The sequence below is a fragment of the Pyrenophora tritici-repentis genome, chromosome 1 (assembly GCF_003171515.1).
Source record: "Pyrenophora tritici-repentis strain M4 chromosome 1, whole genome shotgun sequence".
NCBI lineage: Eukaryota > Fungi > Ascomycota > Dothideomycetes > Pleosporales > Pleosporaceae > Pyrenophora > Pyrenophora tritici-repentis.
The window spans coordinates 3772858-3795272 of record NC_089390.1 but is presented as its reverse complement, the minus strand read 5'-3'; the positions used below and the strand labels follow the sequence as shown (position 1 = coordinate 3795272).

The following is a 22415-nucleotide window of genomic DNA, read 5'->3' as shown; positions in this document are numbered from 1 at the left end:
CCTGAGCGTTTTTGGTGACAGCGGCCCGTGCCCGCTATAGTGTTGAGGTTTTTCAGGCGTTTCAAATGCGCTGCAACAATAGTCTATTTGGATAGCCCTATGTACAACACTACAACGTTATGCGATTATAACAGGTTAACTTCCTAAGATAGTTCTATATGTATAGAAATAGCTCTTATTTTTTTAGAATTATTAAATCGCTTTTGTGGGTTGCGCATTAAGGTGTAATCGTTCGCATTTGTATGGTATCATCTACCTATAGAAACGTACTGTGGCATCCATTTAAAAGCACAATTAATAGGGATAGCCACACCTATGGAACCAGCTTCTGCAGTTAATATTACAGCACACCAGCTGCGCTGCATACTCAAGAAAGACCCCAAAGTCAATGAAGTTCTCCGCTTGCGCTGAATTCCTTTTCATCCACCCCTTGAGCTGCTTAAAGCTCTTCTCGATGGGGTTGAAATCTGGTGAGTATGGCGGCAGATACTCAAGGAGTACTCCAGCACTTTGGCAAAGCACCCGTACACGCTCTGATCGATGGATGGAGGCGTTATCAAGCACGATTACTGAGGCTGGCCCTGGGTGAGGATTGCAGAACGGCAGCACTTGAAACTCTAAGAAGTCTTCTAGGATCTCAGATGTAATCGCGCCTTGAAAGATCTTATAGCTTATGTAGCCATCTATCGTCATGGCTGGCAGCAGCGACCACCGTTCTGATCGCCTGAAGCTGTGTGATAGCTCCACCGGCTCCCCGATTGGAGACCAGCCATACTTGCGGTCGCCCGTACGCTCATTGCAGGCGCTCTCGTCCAACGCAACGATCTGCTCCGCCTTATAGTGTTGCGCCATCCTGGCAAGATAGAGGCGGCGGAGTGGCTCACTCTGCTCCTTTGCCCGCTTTGTTGCAAGCTTGCGAGACCATCTCATCTTCTCTAGCTCTCGGTAAACGCTCGCAAGGCTTATCCTAACGTCGTACTCGTCGTACAAGAAGTCCCTCATCTCATCCATGTATGCGCCCGGTGAGCCATTGAGGTATGCCTGAAGGCCTTCGCGCTGAGCTTGCCGGAGTATAGATGGCCGCCCAAGTCGAACGCAGCGCGGCGGATAAGGCACGCCCCAAAACTCTAAGCTCAACCTCAGCTTTGCTACTGTGTTACGGCTCGCACCTGTAGCTCTAGAGATGGCTCGATCACTTTCGCAGGCAGCAATTCGGTCGAGGATAGCCTGGAGAACAGCGGGCTGCAAGCGGTGGCCGGTGCCTGGCATCGCGATGAGATGGGCTCGAGAAAATTGCAACACCAAAAACGCGAGTCAGTAGAGGCGATCGCAGCAAACAATGAACTTCAAATACGTTGTGGGTGTTAGAAAGCGTGGCTGCATCGATTTACTAACAAATTACTATAGGAGTTGATGTTCTTGGCCACCAAGCCAACCAGATCCAGGTGGCTCAAGGTATTTCGAGAAACACCCATAACAACAATGAGCCTAAGCCTCTTCACACCGACATGTAGACCAACATATCACACGATTGAACAGTAGCGGTAAACCTAATCGCACACGCTCATAATGCAGCTTCTGTAGTCACGAGACTTGGCATATGCGTCCCGGGTGTGATTCTTTCTGTTTGACTGCCCACGAGCGTCGCACCTTCTTCACATCAGCCTTCACCGTGTTCTGACCGACAACGTCGTCATGCACTAGCCAACGCCGTCGCTCCTTATTTAACTTGCTCGCAGTATGTGTGCTTCTTGTCAACCTTATTCGTTGTCGTTTCCTTGCTATCCATAGTGCGTTCGTCATGCTAAGCCACGCAAGCACACAGCAACCGCGACAGCAAAGTCAGCCCAACACGCACGAGGTGACCGTTTCCCTAGGACTTGGCAGTGATACCCCCTCAATCTTTGCTCATTACAATTCTTGGGTTCCAGCAGACCCCCCTAAGAGTCCCTGCGTCTAGGATAGCACTTGCACAGTCATGTCGAGCAAGATGGAGCTGCTAGAGTGCCCCATGTGTCCATTTACTGTCCTTCCAAAAGATGACTACATCCTCCAGCTGCACTTTGAGCAGGTGCATACCACCGACTCCCCTTTCATAATTAAAGACGATCCTGAACCGTTGCCACCTTCATTACCACCCAGGCCTTCCTCAAATCCGCAGCATGCCGAGGACACGACTTCCTCCGACGACTCTGACCATGAAGAAAGCTCCATGGTCTGTCCTAAAACAAACTGTGCCGAAGTTGTTCCCTTTTCCGACTTCAACGACCATCTCGATTACCACAACGCAGAAACTTTATCATTCGACGAGACCACCGGAAAGTATATTTCTCATCATTCATCCCACAATATGCACAGCTCCACATCTACTCGCCGGTCCCGTACGAGCCGCACCAAGGCTGCATCTGTTGAGCACAACCTGGACACAGACTCATCAGAAGCCCAGAAGGCAACCAAGAGCCATGAGCGCAAAGCGAAGAAACATTCCCACCGCCACAGGCGCGATACCGACGACAGTGAAAAGAGCACGATTGGCAGAAGCATCATGGGGTTCAACCCTTTCACAAAGTCAGACAAGACTGTCAAGCCACCAGTAAAGAGTGCTCGTCTTGGGGTCCGTACACCGTCCGTGTCTTGTTACCTTTGCTAATATTGCTAGAAATCCGAACTCGGACCTTATGCCTGGGAAAAACGTATGCCTAGGTGGCTGCACGATCAGCTTGATGCTGGTCCGAAGATCATCAACGTCAATCGGATCGGCCGAGACGGACGCCTTATCAAGCACGAGCAGGTGCAGAACGAGACGCCTGGTATCATACCTATCCTCGCTCAACTATCTGCTTTGGATCGTACTGTCAAGGACGCTTACTACTGTCACCCTTCCACACTCCACGTTGGCAAAACTCCAAACGAAGGTGGCTTCTGTGGTTACCGGAACATACACATGTTGCTTTCCTACATTCAGGGTGCGAAAGCTCAGGGATACGAAGAGTTTCCAGGAAGGCTTCCAAGCATCCTGAAGATGCAGAATCATATAGAAGATGCTTGGGATCACGGCATCAATCAGATTGGTCGCATCCAAACGGGTGGCATCCGGGATACCAGAAAATACATCGGCACGCCAGAGGTACAATTTTCTCTTTCCATTTGCTGCGAAGCTAACTTGATGTAGGCACAAGCTTTCTTCCTAAATGCAGAGATCAATTGTGCTGTCGAACAGTTCAGTGATAACAAAGAAACTGGCACACCTGCCCACGAAGCACTTCTCGCAGCTATGGAACGTTACTTTACCCGGGCAGCTGTCAATGATGGTTCCAATGTCCACAAAACCCTTTTGCCGCCCATATATCTTCAACAGCCAGGCCATTCAACCACCATCATCGGTTTTGAACGCCACTATGATGGCAATTGCAATCTTGTCGTCTTCGATCCCATGTATTCCACTAGCCCTGCTATGCATAAGCTGCTTGGCCGGAAGAACATCAAGAGTGCTCGACCGGAGGTTCTATACGCATATCGACGCGGCGCTGGCAAACTCAAAAAGCATGCTGCTTTTGAAATTCTTATGTGAGTCTTATGAACACCCATATCTTCAACGCTGATGAATGCAGGCTCACGGCAACTCCGCCTCTTTTCCCAGCCTGGGATGTATGAGCATCCACTCCCAGCCTGTTCTTCTGCATATAGATCGATACCCGGCACATTCCTTATCACATTGTCCCTATGCCACGCTTCAGCTTTCCTGCATTTAAACCATTGAGCAACTCTGATTACTTGTGCTGAACTTTCACCTGCTAGGTCCTTCGTCAATTTCCTGATTGTCGTTTCGTATACGTATTCTTCCGTGCTCGTACCCTCGGATACGATGTCTATCCAGAAGACGTTTTCCTGCAGACCTTCCCATGGCAGCAGTATGGCGGACTTTGGTCTTGCGACGACTCCAGATTTGCACGATCAGAACGGATGAATACCTTCACTGCTCTAGCTCTACGCCGTATCACCAGTGAAGGATCTTCGGTCGGCTCCAATAGCAGTAACTATTCCACAAGTCCCACAAGTGTCTTCACCAATAGCTCTTTCCAGCATATGCCCTCGGCCGAATATGACCGCTTGCCCTCATGGATAGGAGCCTTTGATGGGACTACAAATGGATTCCATAGCACGCCACAATGCACAGGTAGCGGTCCCGTTTTCAACATGGGCGCCCCAAATAACGCCTTGCCGCTGCCTAGTGCAACTAAACCGCATCTGTCGCTCCTGACGGATGTTGGGAGGAAATACCCAGGCTTCCCCACACCACTATCTCCTGCTATGAATGCGGAAGAACCATACCTCTCGCCATCTTATGGCCCCGGAAGCGGGCACATGACACCACGCGCTATAACCCCCGCGGGTCGCACTGCCACTCCCATGAGCATCGATGGTTCGGAAATGTGTGGGCCTTCACGGCGTTGCGAGTCCCACGGATACAGCCATTTTGCATCGCAGCTAGGCCTCATTGACAACATCGTCTCCAGAAAGCCACTACATAGCACACCCCGCACCCCGTCTGCATCATCTCGCAACATTACAGGCCTTGCGAGCCCTCCCACCAGCCCCTCTCATCACATGTCTCCACGTACTGCTATGCTGAACAAACTGGCTGTGAAGCATGGTCTCCCCGAACTCTCGCCCACATCTGTTACAGATCCAGGGCCCGGTCTTGACCATCCCAACTCCCGTAACATCAACGCATACCCTGCTTCACCACCTTATTCCATACGATCCTTCTCTTCCACCGCTCCACACTCGCCGCCAGCTCCATCTATCCACATCGCCAACGGCGTAGAGTCCGAAGCTACATCCCCCATCGATCCGTCAGGCACCATGCTCTTCTACACATCCAACCGCAGCGTCGACTCTGGTCTCCTTGGCGTTCCTCCCCTCTCTGAACCTCAAGTAGCCGAGTACCGCTTCTGGCGTCCCTGCGGCCGTCGCGTGTGCGGTTTTGGATGCGGTACCGCGAATGTAGGCGAGGCTGCTGCCGCCAAGCGACTTTTCCGCGATGTCGAAGAAGTCGTTCTTAAAGATGATGAACAGAGTGAGGATGGGAGTGTGGGTGCATATGGGTATGGTCTTGATGGTCAAGTTGAACAGAGCTCGAGTGAAGGGAGTGCGGAGCATGTTACGAGCACGTGGGCTGGTAGGCGTCTTGTTACCGATTGGAATCAGTTTTTGTCTGGGTGTGAGCGGGAGGGCGTTGCGCCGTTCTGAGGAACTGGTTTCTGAACCAAGGAAACGATGGCTTTGCACAGCGAGCAAGGATATTGCGTACGTTGGGTTCCTGATCGGATGATTGGATAGAAGGGGTTTTCGTCACTTCAGCTGTTGGGCTGATATATGGCGGCCTTTGGCTTCATTTCTTTTTAGACACGCTCATTAATTTGTGTTTTTGTCTTTTGTAGTCGGAATGCGTTGCTCTATTCTCTCACTCACCTAGGTGACATAATAGCGACAGTGCAGGTAAAACCCACTATTCCATTCCTAATAGATGTATCTAGCGCCTACAGTAGCTTTCGGATACTAGGGTGTCACGTATTTCATGTCACCTAGGTGCACTTGTGATGATCTCAAAATGCGCACTGATGGGGCAAAAGTCGAAAATCGCAAAGCAGACCCAACACTTGATACAAAAGAGGATATCATATTCTTTCAAGATACAATAATCTCAAAACGCCAACCCTATGCAATTGAATGCCTATGCTATATTACAAGGACCCCTTTCCCCTTCCCATTTTGCCCACGTCGTCTCAAACACTCAATCGCTATCACTGCCATAATCTACCAACAGCCCCGCCTTGGGCGCGGGCCGTTTGTTGCTACTCGACGCCGTAGCCGTGTACCCTTTCAGGGCCGCAAGCGTAGCACCAGACAAAATACCACTGTTTCCAGAATCCTGCTGTGGGGCAGCCTGTGCGGCATACGCATTCTGCTGTGCCGACGCCGCCTCCTCATGGCCCTGTTCAATCATCATGTGCTCCCCACCACCACCATTTTCAATCCTTTTCCTGTCCTCCCACTCTGCCTTTTCCTTTGCATACCACACATCGTCCGGTGCTTCGTATCCTTGCAAACCAAAACTGCCCTCCATCTTCCTCCTCTTCTTGCCCTCGGGGTCCCTGCCCTCAAGCTCTGCTACATACGCAGCCGGCAGCGCTTTTCTTATCGCCTCCGCGGCCTGCTCTTCTATACGCCGTGCCTCGCGCTTTGCCGCCTGTGGATTCGGGTCTACAGTTGCCCATCTCACGTTGAGAATCTCGCCGTGGTCAAACGCCTGGTGCGCCATCGCCTCCTTTGCAAACTGCGAGTTGGCTTCGTTGAGATACGTGACGAACGCCACACCACGTGCCGTCAGCACACGCGTGCGTTCAATCTCGCCCCATTCCTGCATGTGGCGCGCAACTACTTCTTCGATATCGTCAGTAGGGTGTATGCGGCCGATGTACAGGGTGCGGTTCTGGCGCTGAAAGGTACCTACACCACCCATGTCGTCTCTGTAATCAGCATGCTTGTCACGCCCAAAACAATCCACGTTGCTGGGGAAGATGTCTGTGACAGTGGGTAAACGGTGCAGGTACTCGCAGTCTACACCTTTCGGACACATGCCGCGTGCGAAGAAGAGGCAAAAGTAGGAGCCGGGTGTTTTATCCGCTTTGGTGTAGCCACTGTCTTTTGCAATGTTGCAGCGGCCAGGCGCCGCGGTTTGAGAGAGGTATTTGTCTTCGCGGTCGCCGCCAGACCATTTGTTGTACCAGACGTTGTAGATGTTTCCTGTTTGGGCGATTTCTTGCGGTTTGAGGGTTGCGGGGTCGACTTGGGGGCGCGCAGGCCGGCGCTTGCGGCGGATGATCTTTTTGACTTTTTTGCCGTCTGCGTTGGTGGTGATGATTGTTTGGTCTGTCGTGGGGACAAGGTCGGTTGACGTCGTGGTGGCTTCGAGGGATGTGTCGGGCGCGAGTGCAGGTTTGGCTTCCATGTCGAGCATCGCGGGAGAGGGTTTTACGTCAGCCATTGTTATGGTGTTGGTGTTGGTGTTGGAGTCAAGTTGAGAGAGTTCTGGTCGCGACGCAACTTTCGACATGCGACGGAGGCGCTAGCGCAGCTGGCCTGCCGATCACGCACGTGACAGCGTGGTTTCACTGAGATGTCGACTTCCCGTTAGACACCACCGATACATATAAACATACGCAAATACTGAACTTTGCATACAATCACCACCATTCCACACATAAAGAAGTCGTTCTCCAAACTCGGGAAGTCCATTGTCATTGTCTCATTTGCTAGTAGTACTACTCATCTTAATTGCCCCATCAATCTCCACCACCGCCCCGTTAACATACCTCGCCCCTTCCCCAAACAAAAACGCCACAACATCTGCTACTTCCTCGGGCGTTCCCAATCTTTCCAACGCATTCCCATTCCTCATCCTCTCTATCGCCTCCCCACCCTTGACAATACCCGCATTACTCGGCGTATCGATATATCCAGGCGCCACGCAATTCACCCTGATACCCCTAGGCCCCAGCTCCAGTGCCAACGACTTAGACATGCCAATCAGTCCGAACTTGGTAGTACAGTACACAGACTGTAGCGCAGAGCCACGGATACCCGAGATAGAGGAGACATTTACAATGGCAGCGCCGCGTTGGAGATGCGGGAGACAGGCGCGAGTGACAAGGAAGACGCCTTTGAGGTTTGTGTTTACGAGCTTATCCCAGTATTCGTCGGAGGTTTCCTCGAGTGGAATGCTGGTGGGGTTCACGCCGGCGCAATTGAAAACGTAGTCGAGCCTCCCGTATGTGTGTAATACTACTGATACAAAGCGTTGTACGTCTTCTTTGCTGCTCACGTCGACTCGCGAGGTGTGGCTCGGTGTGCTGCATGAGGCGGCCACGGCTTCGAGCTTTGAGGCGTCAAGGTCGCAGAGGGAGAGGGAAGCGCCGAGGGAGGAGAGTTTGAGGGCCGTTGCCCGGCTGGAGTATATGTTAGCTGAGTTTCTAGATTTCAAACGGTGAGAAGAAAGACATGGGATGTTGAATAGGTACAGTACCCAATACCGCTTGCTGCTCCTGTTATGAGCGCGACTTTGCCCTGGAATTCTTTCGCCATGTTGTTTTTGAAGTGCTGGTGCGGATGTATTGCAGTTTCAAGCAAAAGAACAGAAGTGGTTTACATCATGACGATGATTGTGATGCTTCTCTAGGGAAAGTGGGGTGAAGTGGGATGTCATATGCATGACTCGCGCGGCAGTCTTATCTCCGCTCTGGTCGCCATGATCAAGCCAAGTATATTCACGTTCGGTCTAGAGATGGTATAAAGTTTATGGTCCCCCTATGAATGTAGGTCGTGTATCCATACTGCCCATCCAATCGTCCATTTCGTGCCAGCCCAGATAACCCATCCGGAACACCATGCAATGCAGTCTTGAGCTGACAGAGTTCCAGCAGAGTCAAATAACACAAACAATGCATACAGAGTTCAGGGCAAGCGTGAAAGCAAAAGCACTCATGTTTCTTGTCGCTGCCTCTGCTTCTGCTGCTTCTGTACCTCTTCTGGTGTCGATCCTGTCTGTGGTGTCATGGCAGACCCTTCCTTAACGTTGGCCCGCGACCTTGATCCTCCCCTGCGTTTATTGTCTCGCTCGTTATCTGAGTCGGCCTCACCCTTCTTTCCATCATCGTTTCGTGGGTGGAGGTCGGTTCTTCCTTTCTTCTCATCATCCTTCTCCACCTTCTCCGGTGCTGAGTTTCCGTTTGGTCTATTGTCATGCTTTGCACTACCGCCATTATCACGTACTAGCCTTTGCACCTTGCGCACCAGATCATCCACCTTGAACGGCTTAGAGATGACATCGTCCATGCCAGCCTCGCGCATACTATTAGTCTGCGCTTCCCGTACGTTTGCTGAGACACCTAAGATATGGCTATATCCAGCCTTGCCCTCATCTTGTAGTACCCTGATCTCTTGTGTCGCGGCATTACCATCTTTGATAGGCATTTCCTGATCCATGAGTATACAGTCAAAGTAATTTCGATCGCCTGGGCCATTGTTTGCTTCCCCACGTTCAGCCACAGCATCGATGGCTTCTTGGCCGTTGTTCGCTATGAAAACCTCGAATCCACGAGATTGAAGTTGACGCCGCAACACCTTCTGATTGATCAGGTTATCTTCTACAAGAAGAAGTGTATATTTGTCTTCGGAGCGTTGATCGCTTTGTGATCTTGATATTTCCTTGGCGCCTTCTTCTTGTCGTGAAGTCTCCCCTCTCTTCAGATCCGGCAGTTTCCTCTCCATGTGTGGTTGATTTGAAGGGAGATTCTTAGTGGCCTCCTGGGTCTCTTTATAGCGTGCATCTTCATGCGATTGTGGATGCGACTCAGGTCGTTCTTCCACAGGCGGATCTTTGAGCGATGGATCGACATCATCCGTGTCTACTCCTCCATGACTGGACAAGTGTGTCCTCGCTTCAGGTCTTTCATTATTCCGCTCTTTAATGGGCAGGAGATTCGAATTGGCACGACTATAACCGGGACGGATCGGTTTCGAGCCATTCTCTGACGGACGGTTCGAGGAAGTCGAGCATTCAGAGTTGCTTCGGGATGGAATCGTTGGTCGATCATCGTCGTAACCTCCTGTCGCGCGACGGACCTTGAAGAAAAAGCCGAACGTGGAACCTTCACCTTCCTTGGAGCTCACACCTATGTCTCCCCCGTGTAAAGTACATACTGTTTCAAAGTCAGTTGGAGACTAGGTCAAGTGCACACACGGCAACTCACATTTGCGTGATATGAATAGTCCCAGCCCTGACCCGCCGTATCTTTCCTGGGTTTTCGGAGTCGCTTGCCTGTTGGACGGTCAGTTTCACGAGGCTCAATAAGCCACGTAGATGCCCTACCTAAAACGCTCAAACAACTTGGCTTGACCTTCCTTACTAATACCTATGCCAGTGTCTTTGACAGCAACCATCAAGTACATGGCGGCGCCAGCGCCCCACTCTGAGGTCATTGTTGAGTTGAGATGGAAGGCTTCTTTTTCCTCACTAAAGTAGATGACATTGGGAGGATAAGACGTGGGGCGCTTCACAGAAGCGCCCATGGAGACTGTAATCTTTCGTTCCCCGTTTTTCCTAGAGGTGAACTTTATGGCATTGGTTATGAGGTTGACCAGGACTACAAGGTGTTAGCGTGGGCTTTGGCCAAATGCAGAGAATCCTACCTTGCTTCATGCGATTGAGATCCGCGACAACATTGTCTACATTTTGCTCTTCAAACGAGACATCCATGGCATAATGAAAATCAATGTTCTTCGCCTTGAATTCAGAATGAAACACTCTGAGTGCTTGCGAAAACTCCCACTTAGGTCTTGTTTCTACAATACTTCAGCGAATGATGCAACGATGTTTGCGGAAACTTACGGCGAGGCACCAAGGATAACATCATGGAGTCGAGCTTGGAAAAGGATAGAATATCGTCTACAAGGGTGTTTTGATGCGAGACGCACAAGAGTATGGTATCGGCCGCGTCCAGAATATCGGCTACCTGGTCGCGGATGTCGTCATGGTCGATGGAAATCTCTTTGGTGACCTCCTTCACTTCTTCGGCCAAGTGCAAGACAGCAGAAAGTGGGTTACGAATTTCGTGTGAAACCATGTCTATAAACCTCTCCTGCTGTTCCTTGCGCTCCTTGGCCTCGTTTGCAGCTTTTTCTTGTGTCAGCTGGGCCTGCTTGATGTCGGTAATGTCGATGACGGCGCTGATATAGCCGGCATCGGCTTCTTCACTCAATGGCTTTAGCAGAAACAGCCGCCACTGCTCGCCCTGCCTCTCGGCGGGCTCCACAACGTCGCACCGAAACTCTATCTGCAGCTCTGTCCGGCTTTCGAATGCTTTGCGGTAGGCCGACATGACGTCTTCGTAGTCGTCGGGATGTATGCTTTCGGGCCAGGCGCGGAACTCATTGTTGCCCTTGTTGGTTGTGAGTTTGAAGAAGCCGTCGTTGACGAAGATGGCCTCGGCGTCTTTGTCGAGAATGGCTAGGCCGTTGGGCAATAGTTCGGCGAATCGCTGGAACATGTTGGTCTGCATCGAGTCGGCCTGCTCTGTCTTGGCGTGCTTGCCAGACTGGTGGCTCTGTCCATCTTTGGGTCGCCTTCCTTGATGCTGGCGTGAGAGTTCGTCCAAGCCTTCAATGGGCATGTAGTGGTCTACGTTTTGGTTTTCTAGGAGTTGGGCCAGCACACCCTGGCGCGTGCCGCTTTCGTCGAGGATTGTACTGAGGAGCAGTTGCATGCTCTTGTCCTCGGGTACGCTCTTGAGAAAATACCTGGCCGCTACACGCGTCAGTCTCGGCCTCATAGACTGCGAGGACATGGTTTGATGCTTACCTACCTTGACCGTTCGCCCTCGCAGCACTGTCTTCAGGGTGCCAAGTGCTTCATGATCGTAGCTGTCGCGCGCATTGGTGGCCTGGCCATCGAGCCCTCCCCGCGCTTTTTCCCAGGCCAAATTGTGGATTACTGTCAGGTCCTTGCCCCAGAAGATGGCGGCACAATGGGGCATGGGCAGCACGCATGTGTTGACAAGACATGTCAGAGCAGTGGGCCACGAGTCGCGTGTACCTATTGCCGTCTTCGCCCTGGCCACTGTCAGTATTGGCGCACAATGAGGGGCGCAAGCTGAGTTGGCGCAGGCTCACCAGTCTTTGCGGTTCAGATTCTCCTCATTAAGGTCGAATATGGGAAGCCCCGTCGCCGAGAGTTTGTCGAGGTTCTCCATGGCGCTGGTGCAATGCGCTCGGCGTGTCTTACAACGAGAATAGCGGGTGCGAAGAAGCCTTCTCAGAGAATGGAGAGCCGCGTGACGTCATATCAGGGATCCAGACTCAACGAACACGACCCCACGAGCGCGTGCCTGACGGATACATGGTAAGAGGCAAACTGAGAAGCCGAGAACGTCGAGTTGCTGAGGGGACCATGGACGGGACATATGAGAACAAAGGCCCACGCGGTCTAGGCCGGTAGATCCCAATCCAATGCCCTCTTTCCAGCCGCCGTGCATGCTGGCAGGGCAGGAATCGCCTGCTTAGCTGGGCCTGATCGGCGATTGAGCGTGCTAACCTACTGTAGCCTTGGTGACGGTCAGAGCCTGCAGTGTAAGTGCACTGAGAACGGCACGTCATTGTGCCCGCTTATCCAAGTTGACATTTCTGTTTCTCTGGTCGCAACCACTTACCTTGGTAACCGAGTCATATTCGTATGCCTTCATTTTTGCCAGAGATTCCGCAAAGAGGCTAAACTTGGCCACGGAACGAGTAAACGAGCCCACAACCATCTTCGTCACGATGGTGGCGTCTCTACACCATGCACGATAGAGAGTATGCGTCGGCCTTGACGTGCCACGACTCGCTTACATTACCACGTAGGTACGACGTGTGACTTCATGGCCAACGTCATTCCATGCTAAAGTTTGAACACGATAGATACTCTTCAAATACTATACCTAGAAAGGCATTTCAGCCACGAGTTCAAATTCATAAGCTGAAATAATATGCACCATAATTCATCTGGGGTACATACATATTTACCGAAACTTACACCACGTACATACATGGGTCTGAGTCACGTGCAACGACCAGCAAGGAACCTTGGGAATCACAGGTCGCGATACCTCCCCAATTGCTTCCGATCTCGTCGCACCGGATAGCGCGGCAATGAAAGATAATGAACCCCCACATAGCCCTATAGTTGTATACAACAACCCCCTGCTCACCACGCCGTAGCCTCTCGGCGGATGCGCGGACTTCCGGACTTTGGCCTCCCACTTCTGCAGTGCCAACTTGACGTCTGCTCCCCTATCCATAAAACCTCAGGCGCATTTCGTCCCCCCTACGAATCTGCTTAGCTTCTGCCCTTTTGGCATCAGATGAAACACTCAATTGCATCTTGCGCGGTACTTCAACCTTTGCCCTGTAAACCTGTGCGCGAGAAGCTTCCGTGGCCGCGCCTAAATTGGACTGCACATTCCTCCTCCTCTCGTTCTGGTCTTCAATCTGCTTCTTCGCCCTCTCCAGGATCTCCATCGTCCGCATGTACCTACTTCCCTTCACCGGATTTCCGTTTCCTTTCGCCTTGATCCAAGCCTTCAGCATATCAAAAGCATACAAGTCAATCTCGAAAGCCGCACGACCATCTGTCTGGCCTGCCCTTGGAGTCCAGCCTTCCGTTCCCCACTTGATTTCTAATGGTGCGCCATTTCTGTGCGTAGAGTCGAAGTCACCAACGACGAAGCGTTGCGCTGCGATATTGACCAGAATGTTACACGGTTTGATGTCGCAGTGCACGAGACCTAGAGAGTGCATATGTGCCAGACCTTCCCAGATGTCCCGCATGCATTTCCGAACATCAAAATGGTGTTGATCTAGTACAAAGTCCCGTAAGTTTGTGTCGTAGCGATCAAACAGAAGACCAGTCACTTCAAAGTGCTGGTTATAATCGACTCCTTTGTAGCGACAAATATTAGGATGTGGATGCTTGCGTAAGATTTCACACGTCTCGATTTCGCGTACAACGATATCTTTGATACGGACTAAGCCACCGAAGAGCAAGTTGGCGTATCGCAACATGTTCGTCTCCTTCAAAAACAAGTGATCCCTGTTGCTAAATTTGGCACATGTCATCTCCGCTGCTTTGTACGTGGGTCGCACAATCTTCATATCGATCTTGCGAGGCGGTGCATCCCAGTAAAACGGGTTTGTGTCGGGCTTACGGCTACGAGTCATTTTCGTCTCCGCATACCAAACTCCATCAAGCCTAAGTGATCGGAAAGTGGCCCGCATTATGTCGCCATCAAGGAGAGAGTCTACCAACACCAGGTCATTCTTGATATATGATACCGCCCTGGCCTTACTTGAAGTTCCTTCGTTTCGTTGATACTGAGGCATGGCTGAAGTGCTCGGTCTGATCGAATAGACTTGGTGTGCTGCGAGTGTGTAGCATGTACATATACAGAAAGAGAGCTCTGCACTGCTACAAGAAAGGGGTGTGGTGAGAATCTGCCTGGCCACGAGATCATTGTTTGCTGGCGTGATGTTCTACCTTGCAAGTTGTGACAGACTGAGACTGTGGTCATCACTAGGTGACGTGGCAACCATAGCTCAGCAGCTTCTACGAAACTACAGCTCGAAGGAGTCTTACCTATCATCCCCCTAATCGTATCCGAAAGCCCCAATCGCTCCGGATGTGAATGTAACTTCCGAGTTTAGTCTGTGTGAAACGATCCAGCGTCGACACCTAGTAGAGGTGTTGCCTCCGCCCTGTAAAAAGCAATCAAGTTTGGTGGCCATTGGATGACGCGCAACCATATGAAGAGCGACGGATGGCGAATACATCTTCGGTTCGCATGTGATGAATGGAATACGGAAAAATGGTAACTATTGGATGGGACGATATAGGCATCGCCCAAGCAACTGGGAACTGACCGACGTTTGGTAGCAGTGGTAATACGAAGGACTGCGAAACTCCGTGAAGCCGGAAATTGTGCAAGATGGAAAGTTCCAAGCTCCGCGTACGTTAGTGTCTATAGTCGCGGCGCAAGGAAATTAGAACGTAGGCTTGACGGAGTACAAAGTAGCCATCCTTGACCTGGAAATTGTATGGTAAACAGACGACAGGTAGAAGGCATGAAAAGGTTTGGCATAAGCAGATGTTTATTTGTGTCATACGAGCCCTCGCTAAGGCGTGTTGGGAGTATATTAATACGTCGCGTGTTGTTGAGGACAAAGGGCGGGCATTGATAGCCCGACGCCAGTGCGTAAGTACCTATCAGCCCCACTTTAAAGCGGGTCATGGGTCTAAAATGTCGGCTCGACCCGAGTGGCACTGGCATTTCTCCATCTGGATTCCGGACAGCTCCCAGCCCGTGTCGCCAATAACTTGACTCGCGGTGGTTTGTACATCATTGGTATATTAACCCCTATCTCCACGTCTCTTGGTATATAGTCTGCATATCATATATGTACATACCCTGCCAATAGCCAGTCTTCACCAGCCAACTACAATGTCTCAACCTACGTCGCAATCAGCCGCCAAAATGCTCAACACGCTTCCCAAGCCCACGCGCGACCTACTTGAACTCGCAAGAGAAGAAAAGAGCTTTACGTTTAATCACTTCACGTGTGAACATGCCTGGGTGATAGGAAACATACTACGAAATTCGCTCCGAACCGCTGAATGCCCCGCCCTCATCCACATATCGATAGCGAATCAGACCCTCTTCCACTCCCCGAGCCTGCCTGGCATGATGCCCGATCACGAGAAGTGGGCGGAGAGAAAGCGGAATACCGTGCTGAGATGGGGCCACTCGACGTGGTTCGTGAGCTGTCAGTTTGATGGCGACTTCAAGAAGTTCACAGACCATCATGCCATGAGTGGAGATGAACGGTCAATGTATACACTTGAAGGAGGCGGATATCCTGTGTTTGTGAAGGGCGTCGAGGGTGTCGTCGGCACAATTGTTATAGTAGGCTTGGGTATGGATAGCCAACAGTCACATGGGGTTGTTATCAAGGCGGTCGAAGAGTACAAGGATCTGAGGGAGGGCTTCAGAAGCCCAATGAGAAGTACAACGATTAAATGACTAGAAGGCCTCGGGAACGGAGATGGACTTGGGCTGCACTTTGGCATTGAGGAGAGGCTTGGCACAAACGTGGAGAAGAAGAGCTGAACATGTGACATGACTATGCATCATGCTGAGGGTTATAATACAGACGAGGATGCCGGACTGCTGGCCTGCCGAAAACCAAAATACCCTCCTCCCGCATCGAACGCGATCGAGTAGCCGAACAGTAGACAGCGTCCGGTGTTGACAAAGGGAGGATGTTCTGAGAGCTGAGGGAAAACATAACTAGGCTCGATGGTGGAATTGTCACCGACAACGAACGAGTAGGACGTTGCCGGTGGATCTAGGGAGGGAAAGCCAATACTGAGTTTAGTGCCCGGTTTGACACGCTTCACCATCCTTGCATTGCCGTTCGGGTTGGGATTGGGGATGATGACAGTCGGCATCGACACGCCTTGCTCCGCTCGAATGTACATTTGTGCTATACCAGTATCAACGAGCATAGTACCACAGTTTCTTCCCTCGCCATTGATGCTGAAGCACATGCTTGCCATGGCCCAATCCCTTGGGTCTTCAGCGTGTGTTAAGCCTGGGTCTAAGGCGGCGAATGCAAAAGCTCGTGTGTTCTTCGGTGTCAGACCTATATGAGCGCCCTCTGCTGATACAATATATCCAGCCCGCATTGAGCTGTCAGAAACCCGCTCTCCGTTGATAGCATGGATGTTCAAGAATGGGTTGATTTTAGGTGACGCGTAGGGCATACCGTCCTTTGCGCCATTTCTCCCGAAGCCTACCCCCATATAGGTGATCTCAGAAGTGTCTCTCTCTACAGCCTTCTCTCCGTTGGGACCGGGTGGGCATTCGAATTGGTCCGTCTTTGGGTCATACCAAGGGCATTTCCAACTCTTGTCGACAATCAAGACTGGAACCGTCGCAGTCGCATAGGAGCCAGCCTCACCACCAAAGTGCATTGCAAGTCGGACCAATCGGCCCACGTAGAGGATCTTACTGCTGGTGAAGAAGTGGTGTGCTGGTGTGCCCACGGTTGCTGAGATGTTAGGGAGTATCGGGGCTCCTATCAGAGTGCCGGTAGAGCCAGTATCTACGGGCATCTTGATTTCGACGCCCTCAACTGTGCACATGACTTGCGGTACATGGTGGGTGTTAAACTTGCGAACGAACGGAAGGAAGATGGAGTCGGTGTACTGAGATAGATTGATGTTCGCGGAATGCATGGCATTTGAGTAGTGATAGAGGATGTAGAGGGTGAGGCTGGCAATGAGAACAATGAGGCGCACGAAGCGTGTTGAACGCTTCCGTCTGTTTGCTGGTGTTGAAGATGATGGAAGCGGCATTATACCCGGCAGCGATGGCGTTTTATATTCGTCGGTTTCCATAGCAGTTTAGAGATGCCGAGACCATCTGCACTGCCCGCTGGCAAGAGCCCGATATCTGCGCCAAGAATAGGTTCAATGTCGCGTGCACGTGAAGTAACAGTGTAGCATTCGATACGAATCACCAGGATTCAGATGCCGAGATGGCCGTAAAAAAAGCATCAGTGTAGTGCTCCGACGTCAGCGCTGCTCCCTGAAATGGCGGACCGTCCCCGCAGTATCCGGTCAGCTACCCCAGGCTTTGTGGTTCTGACTAACCCTCCGACACCACCTGCTACAACCAAGCTTCAACAGACTCGGATTGCTGCATGCTTGCCGGCCATGTCGACTAAGAAGCAGCCCCCGGCGATCATCACGTGTGTTGATGCAGGTTGTGGCCGGGGCAGCCTTAACTAGCTTCTGCGTTACCCACGCCTGCGGCTGACGGCAATCTCCCACCGCCAGAAAGGTAGTACAGGAGCAAACTCAAGAAGGGGGAAGTTGATGTTGAAAATGGCCTGTGGCGACTTGGGCGACCTAGTCTATCGACGTTAAAACGACATTTGATCCCGAATCGCATCGAAACCACGTTTGCGCTCCTATCACGCCTTGGACGCCTGACGAACGCGCAAGCAAAGGCAGAATATGTAGCCACCATGGCCCGCTCACCCTCACGATCCAGCGATGGTGCCGACTCGGCGCAGAGTCCTCGCGTCGAACCGCGACTCCTCAAAGCTGTCGAAGAAGCCAAGTACGACGAGACGGTTACTATCATCGAGCACGCAAAGGCGAAATCGCAAAATATCGACCACTTGTTGCGCATAGGCTTGATGCGCGCAGCCGAGCGCGGGCATGTAGCTATTGCCGAATACTTTCTGAACAGTGGCGCGAAGCCTGATGGCACACCAGATGGCAGGCTATCACCATTGCTCAAGGCAATCGAGAAGAACCAGGTCAACATTGTGAAGCTTTTGCTGCGGCTTGGGGCCAATGCAGACGCACACGATAAACAGGGACGGACGGCGCTCATGACGGCTGCATGGAAGAACCATTTCCACATCATGCATGAGCTGTTGAGATGCGGTGCTAGCGTTAATAAGAAGGACAACACTGGGAGGAATGTACTACACAACTTGGCGGCCGACAAGCATTGCAATTGGGGACGCGACGTTATCTCCGAGCTGCTGAGGCAAAACATCGCCATTGACGGGCCAGAGGGCCAGGACGAGCAGAAGCGCACTCCATTGCATTGGGCAGCCAGTACGGGAAAGAGGGAGCTATGTGAAATGCTACTGAGGAGACCCAGGCTACCCAGGGCAAACGTCAACGCAATCGAGGTCAGGCAGAAGACGGCGCTTCATTTGGCAGTCGCACATGGCAGAGACGACATCATCGAGGTGTTGCTCAGCAATGGCGCAGATATCATGGCAAAGAGCGACGGATCTTGGACTCCCCTGCACAATGCTTGCGAGCAAGGAAGTGTCAAGGTGCTCAAGGTGTTGTTGGGCGCTGGAGCAGATATCAATGCGCGTCTCTTGAACGGGATGACACCCTTGCACGTGGCAGCACAAGCAGGACATGTTGATGTAGTCAATTGCCTCTTGGAGAGAAAGGATATCAAACGCGCTGCCAAGGACACGTTCGGCATCACACCGTTCTTGCGAGCCGCACAGAGCAAGAAACCTGCGCGCAAAGCTATCATCAATACACTCGCGCCGCACAACCAAGTAGAAGCACTTAGCGAGGATGCGCTGGGCGCGACCCGCGGGTTTCACGCTACCATTGTCGACTTTGGGAACTTTCACAACGAGAACAAAGTCTCACGAAAGACGGTTCACGAGCTTCTGTATGCCCGCGATGCCATCAACCCGAGAAAGCCAGCTGTTGCTGTCCTACCCAAAGAGTCCAAGGCGACAAGTTTTAGATGGATACACCTTCCTGCCAACAACATGGCTTGGGTAGAAGCCTTGTTAACGAAAGCATTCATCGAGGAAGGTGCGGCTGATGTGGAAGGCTTCAAGGCGCTTGAACGGTCTTTTACCCATCAACACCGTGGACAGCAAATACACTCGCATTTCATGAGACCACTGTGTCAGAGCACACCACGTGCGCCAAGACATCAAGATGATTCCGATCTTTCCGACGGCGCTGAACAAGGCCTACCGCAGATCACTGTGAACAAGCCTCTGGGGCTGGGCATCGACGCCGTGGCAGGTGCTCAAGAGCCAGCACCGTCGCACTTGCCTCGAACGCCTGTGCGCTCAGAGACGGTCAGCACTGACCAGACCGACTGGGCTGCGGGCTCGGGCTCGGGCACTTTGACCGGTAGGGAAGGAAAGACCAAGACCAAAGAAAAGACGAAGAAGGCGCAGAAGTGGTCCGGTTCTAGGCAAGCCGGCAAGCGGTCTGGTGGCACCGACACGCCGAACCGACCTCCTCCAGACTATCATGCCCGACGAACGCACACTAGTCATTCCCTCACAAACAGTGGTCATTTGAGATCGCCTGGTAGTCCTGGCAGAAAGGATCCGACGGCAGTGGCAAAAGGGAACATCTTCGCTTTTATGCCCTATCTGCACTTTGAGACCAACAGTCGACGGCAGGAAATGCAGGATGCGATCAAAACGACCCAGACGCTAAAGGAGCGCAGAATCAACGATTGGCGTACTACCAGGCAGCCTGTGAAGCGGGCGTCGACATATGATGAGATGCTACTCAGGGCTCACTTGACGTCTTCGCAGGTTTCATTGCACGTGCGACGTACCCTGGACCAATTCTTCTATCACAACATCGATACCCAGTCTCGAGACAGAGATCAGGTTGTCTATCGATATCAGTGCAAGTCGAATGAGCCTGAACATGTAGATCCCAAGATCTTCATGGTTGACCAGTTGTGGATGTGGACCATTGGCAAAGACTTGATCGTTACTGCCTTTCCTCAGCGGTGGCAGCAACCTCGTAATGACCCGCTCAACGTGCTCGATGGCGTCATAGAAGACATCAACAGCAAGACAAGAGATCCCGTGCGCAGCGTCTATGATCTTGCTATGATCATCACTGGCCGATGTAGTGGCGTCTTTGATCGTCACAGAGTTGGCGACGAGGAGTATCAGTTCCTCGACATGTTTGAATCGAGTATTGGCGACGCTACCGAGATGGAGACTATGCTGTTCAAAGAATTCAACACGGCGTCTGCCCAGGCCTCGGCTTGGCTGCAACATCATCGTCGCCCAAATCGTTTCTCACGCCATTTGGAGGCCGAAGGGAGACAACGCGAGCACCTCCATCGTCGACATGCGCCGCACCATTCTCATGCGCATGCCCTGATAGATCCTCCTGTGAGGGAACAAGAGTTTGACTACGATGATAGCGACCGAACAGCTGCCCACGCCCCGCTCTTCGTCGACAAGCTCTTGGACATTGGTGCAGAGACGGATCTCTTAGCGGAAACAAAGGACATTCGCGACGAGCTTAACATGATCTCAAAGGTACTAGAAGATCAACGTATTGTCCTCCCTGACATGGAAGCGAGCATCATAGACATTTACCGCGAAGAGCACAAAAGCCAACAGGACCTTAAAAAACGATTCAGAGACATGCTAAAGACGATTGACACGCACATCAAAGACATTGAACGCATGGACAAGCAAGCCAAGCGCATCTACGAATCCATCACCGACCTCCTCGACCTCAAGCAAAAGCACGCCAACGCCTTCGAAGCACGTTTCGCACGCGACCAAGCCGCCGGCACAGCACGTCAAAGCCAAACAATCATGGTCTTCACGATCGTAACAATCATCTTCCTGCCCCTCTCCTTCATCGCCGCCCTCTTCACAATCAACATCCGCGAATACCCCCATGACCCCGGCGGTGACCAGCCCTCGCTGCCCCTATCCTTTGTCAGCAAATACATGTTCGGCATCAGTTTCGCAATCTCTATCCCTTTTATTGCCATCGCCCTCTCCTTCGACGCTATCGGCGACTTCTTCCGCGAAGTCAAACGCCGCTGGCGCGAACGCAAAGCTAGACATCAACAGCGTCATCATAACAGCAACGGCAACGACGCTTTCATCAACATCAATAGAACCGAATTCTTCGATCACACAGTCGATACCCGCACCATCGAAGAGGCGCTAAGTCGCGGTCGCAGCACCGCCTATCGCACCGACGGTAGGCATAGTATCGAAAGCTATCTCGGCAGTCTAGGTAGCGCGCGCATGAATTCTCTACTTCCGGTTGCGAGTCGTAGTACAGGACCGAACCCAGAGAAGGGTGCTGGTAATGTGAGGGTTACAAATACGTTGAGCGGGAATGGCAATGTAAATGGGACAAACGGGGGTATTGCGGGTAGGTTGAGTGTGGATCATGCGAGGAATCAGATTCCGATTGAGAGGATTAGTACAGGGTTTAGGATGAGAGGGAGTGGCGAGTATGCGCGTACTTGATGGGGAGTGCGAGAGGTGGTAGGTGTGTTTGAAGAGTGGAGAGGTGGCACGTTCTGGGTAAGGCATTTGGCAAAAGAAGCGGAAAAATGGAGGATGGATTACGAATATGGATACCCAAGTGTTGTAAGTCTGTGTACTTGGTACGAGAAATGTTGGAATGTTAATGATTATTTTTATGACGTATTCAAAAAAGTGGTTTCATATTTCGAGCTACACATTTGTGTTCTGAAGCCCCTTTCTAAAACTCTAAAATTACGGAAATCGGCATCCATGCTTGCCTTTCCCCCCTGTTATCAAAACCGTACAACCAATGTTGATGGAATCTAACATGTTCGCGCGAAATACCAAAAGCCCCACGCATTTCGTACATGGTCGCGTCCCTTTCCTCTAGAGAAAAAAAAACATCCGAGATAGCCTTATCGTCTCGCCATTATTTTAACCGTGTTCGAAGAACAGGTTATGCTGAGCGTTGGGGTGAATTCTACAATGAGATGATGCAATAATAATGGCGTTCGGGGTAGGGCTTGTTGTATAATAAGGTGTATGAATATCTTCCACTTCTCTGCTTCTGAAATCTCAGAGACAACCCGAGGGGGGGGGGGGGGTTCTTAGTGTCTTACTGGCAAGATCAAAGATAATGAATGAGGCCGCGATGTGCTCTGGTGCTGCTTCTTACATACAGGCTAACGAAGAAACGATTAGATTATGTGGGGTTGGAGACAATAAAGACAAAAAACCATATCTCATATGTTGTTATATTGTCTCAGTATGAAAAGAGCGATCTGTGATAGTTCATTGCCTTTTCTTCACTATATCAGTGATGAAAATGACGACCACTTGAAAAGATGCATTACGCTTATATATGAGGTGATGAAGTGCTAGCTCATATCAAGTTCATGTCTTTAAACTATTATCACTCCTTGAGCGTGTCCTGACGCCGTTAT

General features: G+C 51.4%; 12 protein-coding genes across 12 annotated transcripts; 4 read left to right on the top strand and 8 right to left on the bottom strand.

Annotated features, from left to right (window-relative positions):
- Nucleotides 1-294: 294 nt before the first annotated feature.
- Nucleotides 295-1269, bottom strand: PtrM4_015010 (DDE-3 multi-domain protein; the record flags this gene model as incomplete). Its single annotated transcript, XM_066103161.1, has 1 exon — nt 295-1269. One exon carries the CDS (start codon nt 1267-1269, stop codon nt 295-297), a length of 975 nt encoding a protein of 324 aa, XP_065965363.1.
- Nucleotides 1270-1978: 709 nt separating this feature from the next.
- PtrM4_015000 (uncharacterized protein) lies at nt 1979-3654 on the top strand (the record flags this gene model as incomplete). Its single annotated transcript, XM_001931413.2, has 4 exons — nt 1979-2614; nt 2660-3127; nt 3173-3567; nt 3612-3654. The coding sequence occupies 4 exons, from the start codon at nt 1979-1981 to the stop codon at nt 3652-3654; spliced, it is 1542 nt and encodes a 513-aa protein (XP_001931448.2).
- Nucleotides 3655-4197: 543 nt separating this feature from the next.
- PtrM4_014990 (uncharacterized protein) lies at nt 4198-5253 on the top strand (the record flags this gene model as incomplete). Its single annotated transcript, XM_001931412.2, has 1 exon — nt 4198-5253. One exon carries the CDS (start codon nt 4198-4200, stop codon nt 5251-5253), a length of 1056 nt encoding a protein of 351 aa, XP_001931447.2.
- Nucleotides 5254-5797: 544 nt separating this feature from the next.
- On the bottom strand, nt 5798-7051 carry PtrM4_014980 (RRM multi-domain protein; the record flags this gene model as incomplete). Its single annotated transcript, XM_001931411.1, has 1 exon — nt 5798-7051. The coding sequence occupies one exon, from the start codon at nt 7049-7051 to the stop codon at nt 5798-5800; it is 1254 nt and encodes a 417-aa protein (XP_001931446.1).
- A 261-nt stretch (nt 7052-7312) lies between these two features.
- On the bottom strand, nt 7313-8148 carry PtrM4_014970 (FabG, Dehydrogenase with different specificities (related to short-chain alcohol dehydrogenase); the record flags this gene model as incomplete). Its single annotated transcript, XM_001931410.2, has 2 exons — nt 7313-8012; nt 8090-8148. 2 exons carry the CDS (start codon nt 8146-8148, stop codon nt 7313-7315), a joined length of 759 nt encoding a protein of 252 aa, XP_001931445.1.
- Nucleotides 8149-8544: 396 nt separating this feature from the next.
- On the bottom strand, nt 8545-9333 carry PtrM4_014960 (CheY, CheY receiver; the record flags this gene model as incomplete). Its single annotated transcript, XM_066103160.1, has 1 exon — nt 8545-9333. One exon carries the CDS (start codon nt 9331-9333, stop codon nt 8545-8547), a length of 789 nt encoding a protein of 262 aa, XP_065965362.1.
- Nucleotides 9334-9930: 597 nt separating this feature from the next.
- PtrM4_014950 (BaeS, Signal transduction histidine kinase) lies at nt 9931-11813 on the bottom strand (the record flags this gene model as incomplete). Its single annotated transcript, XM_001931409.2, has 5 exons — nt 9931-10208; nt 10255-10407; nt 10454-11368; nt 11423-11673; nt 11734-11813. 5 exons carry the CDS (start codon nt 11811-11813, stop codon nt 9931-9933), a joined length of 1677 nt encoding a protein of 558 aa, XP_001931444.2.
- Nucleotides 11814-12046: 233 nt separating this feature from the next.
- Nucleotides 12047-12368, bottom strand: PtrM4_014940 (uncharacterized protein; the record flags this gene model as incomplete). The annotated part of the gene is made up of 2 exons (XM_066103159.1): nt 12047-12154; nt 12270-12368. 2 exons carry the CDS (start codon nt 12366-12368, stop codon nt 12047-12049), a joined length of 207 nt encoding a protein of 68 aa, XP_065965361.1.
- Nucleotides 12369-12888: 520 nt separating this feature from the next.
- On the bottom strand, nt 12889-13815 carry PtrM4_014930 (SPS1, Serine-threonine protein kinase; the record flags this gene model as incomplete). The annotated part of the gene is made up of 1 exon (XM_001931408.1): nt 12889-13815. One exon carries the CDS (start codon nt 13813-13815, stop codon nt 12889-12891), a length of 927 nt encoding a protein of 308 aa, XP_001931443.1.
- A 1277-nt stretch (nt 13816-15092) lies between these two features.
- Nucleotides 15093-15671, top strand: PtrM4_014920 (uncharacterized protein; the record flags this gene model as incomplete). Its single annotated transcript, XM_001931407.2, has 1 exon — nt 15093-15671. The coding sequence occupies one exon, from the start codon at nt 15093-15095 to the stop codon at nt 15669-15671; it is 579 nt and encodes a 192-aa protein (XP_001931442.2).
- A 119-nt stretch (nt 15672-15790) lies between these two features.
- On the bottom strand, nt 15791-17008 carry PtrM4_014910 (uncharacterized protein; the record flags this gene model as incomplete). Its single annotated transcript, XM_001931406.2, has 1 exon — nt 15791-17008. One exon carries the CDS (start codon nt 17006-17008, stop codon nt 15791-15793), a length of 1218 nt encoding a protein of 405 aa, XP_001931441.2.
- A 674-nt stretch (nt 17009-17682) lies between these two features.
- On the top strand, nt 17683-21471 carry PtrM4_014900 (Arp, Ankyrin repeat protein; the record flags this gene model as incomplete). The annotated part of the gene is made up of 1 exon (XM_066103158.1): nt 17683-21471. One exon carries the CDS (start codon nt 17683-17685, stop codon nt 21469-21471), a length of 3789 nt encoding a protein of 1262 aa, XP_065965360.1.
- Between the last annotated feature and the right edge of the window lie 944 nt (nt 21472-22415).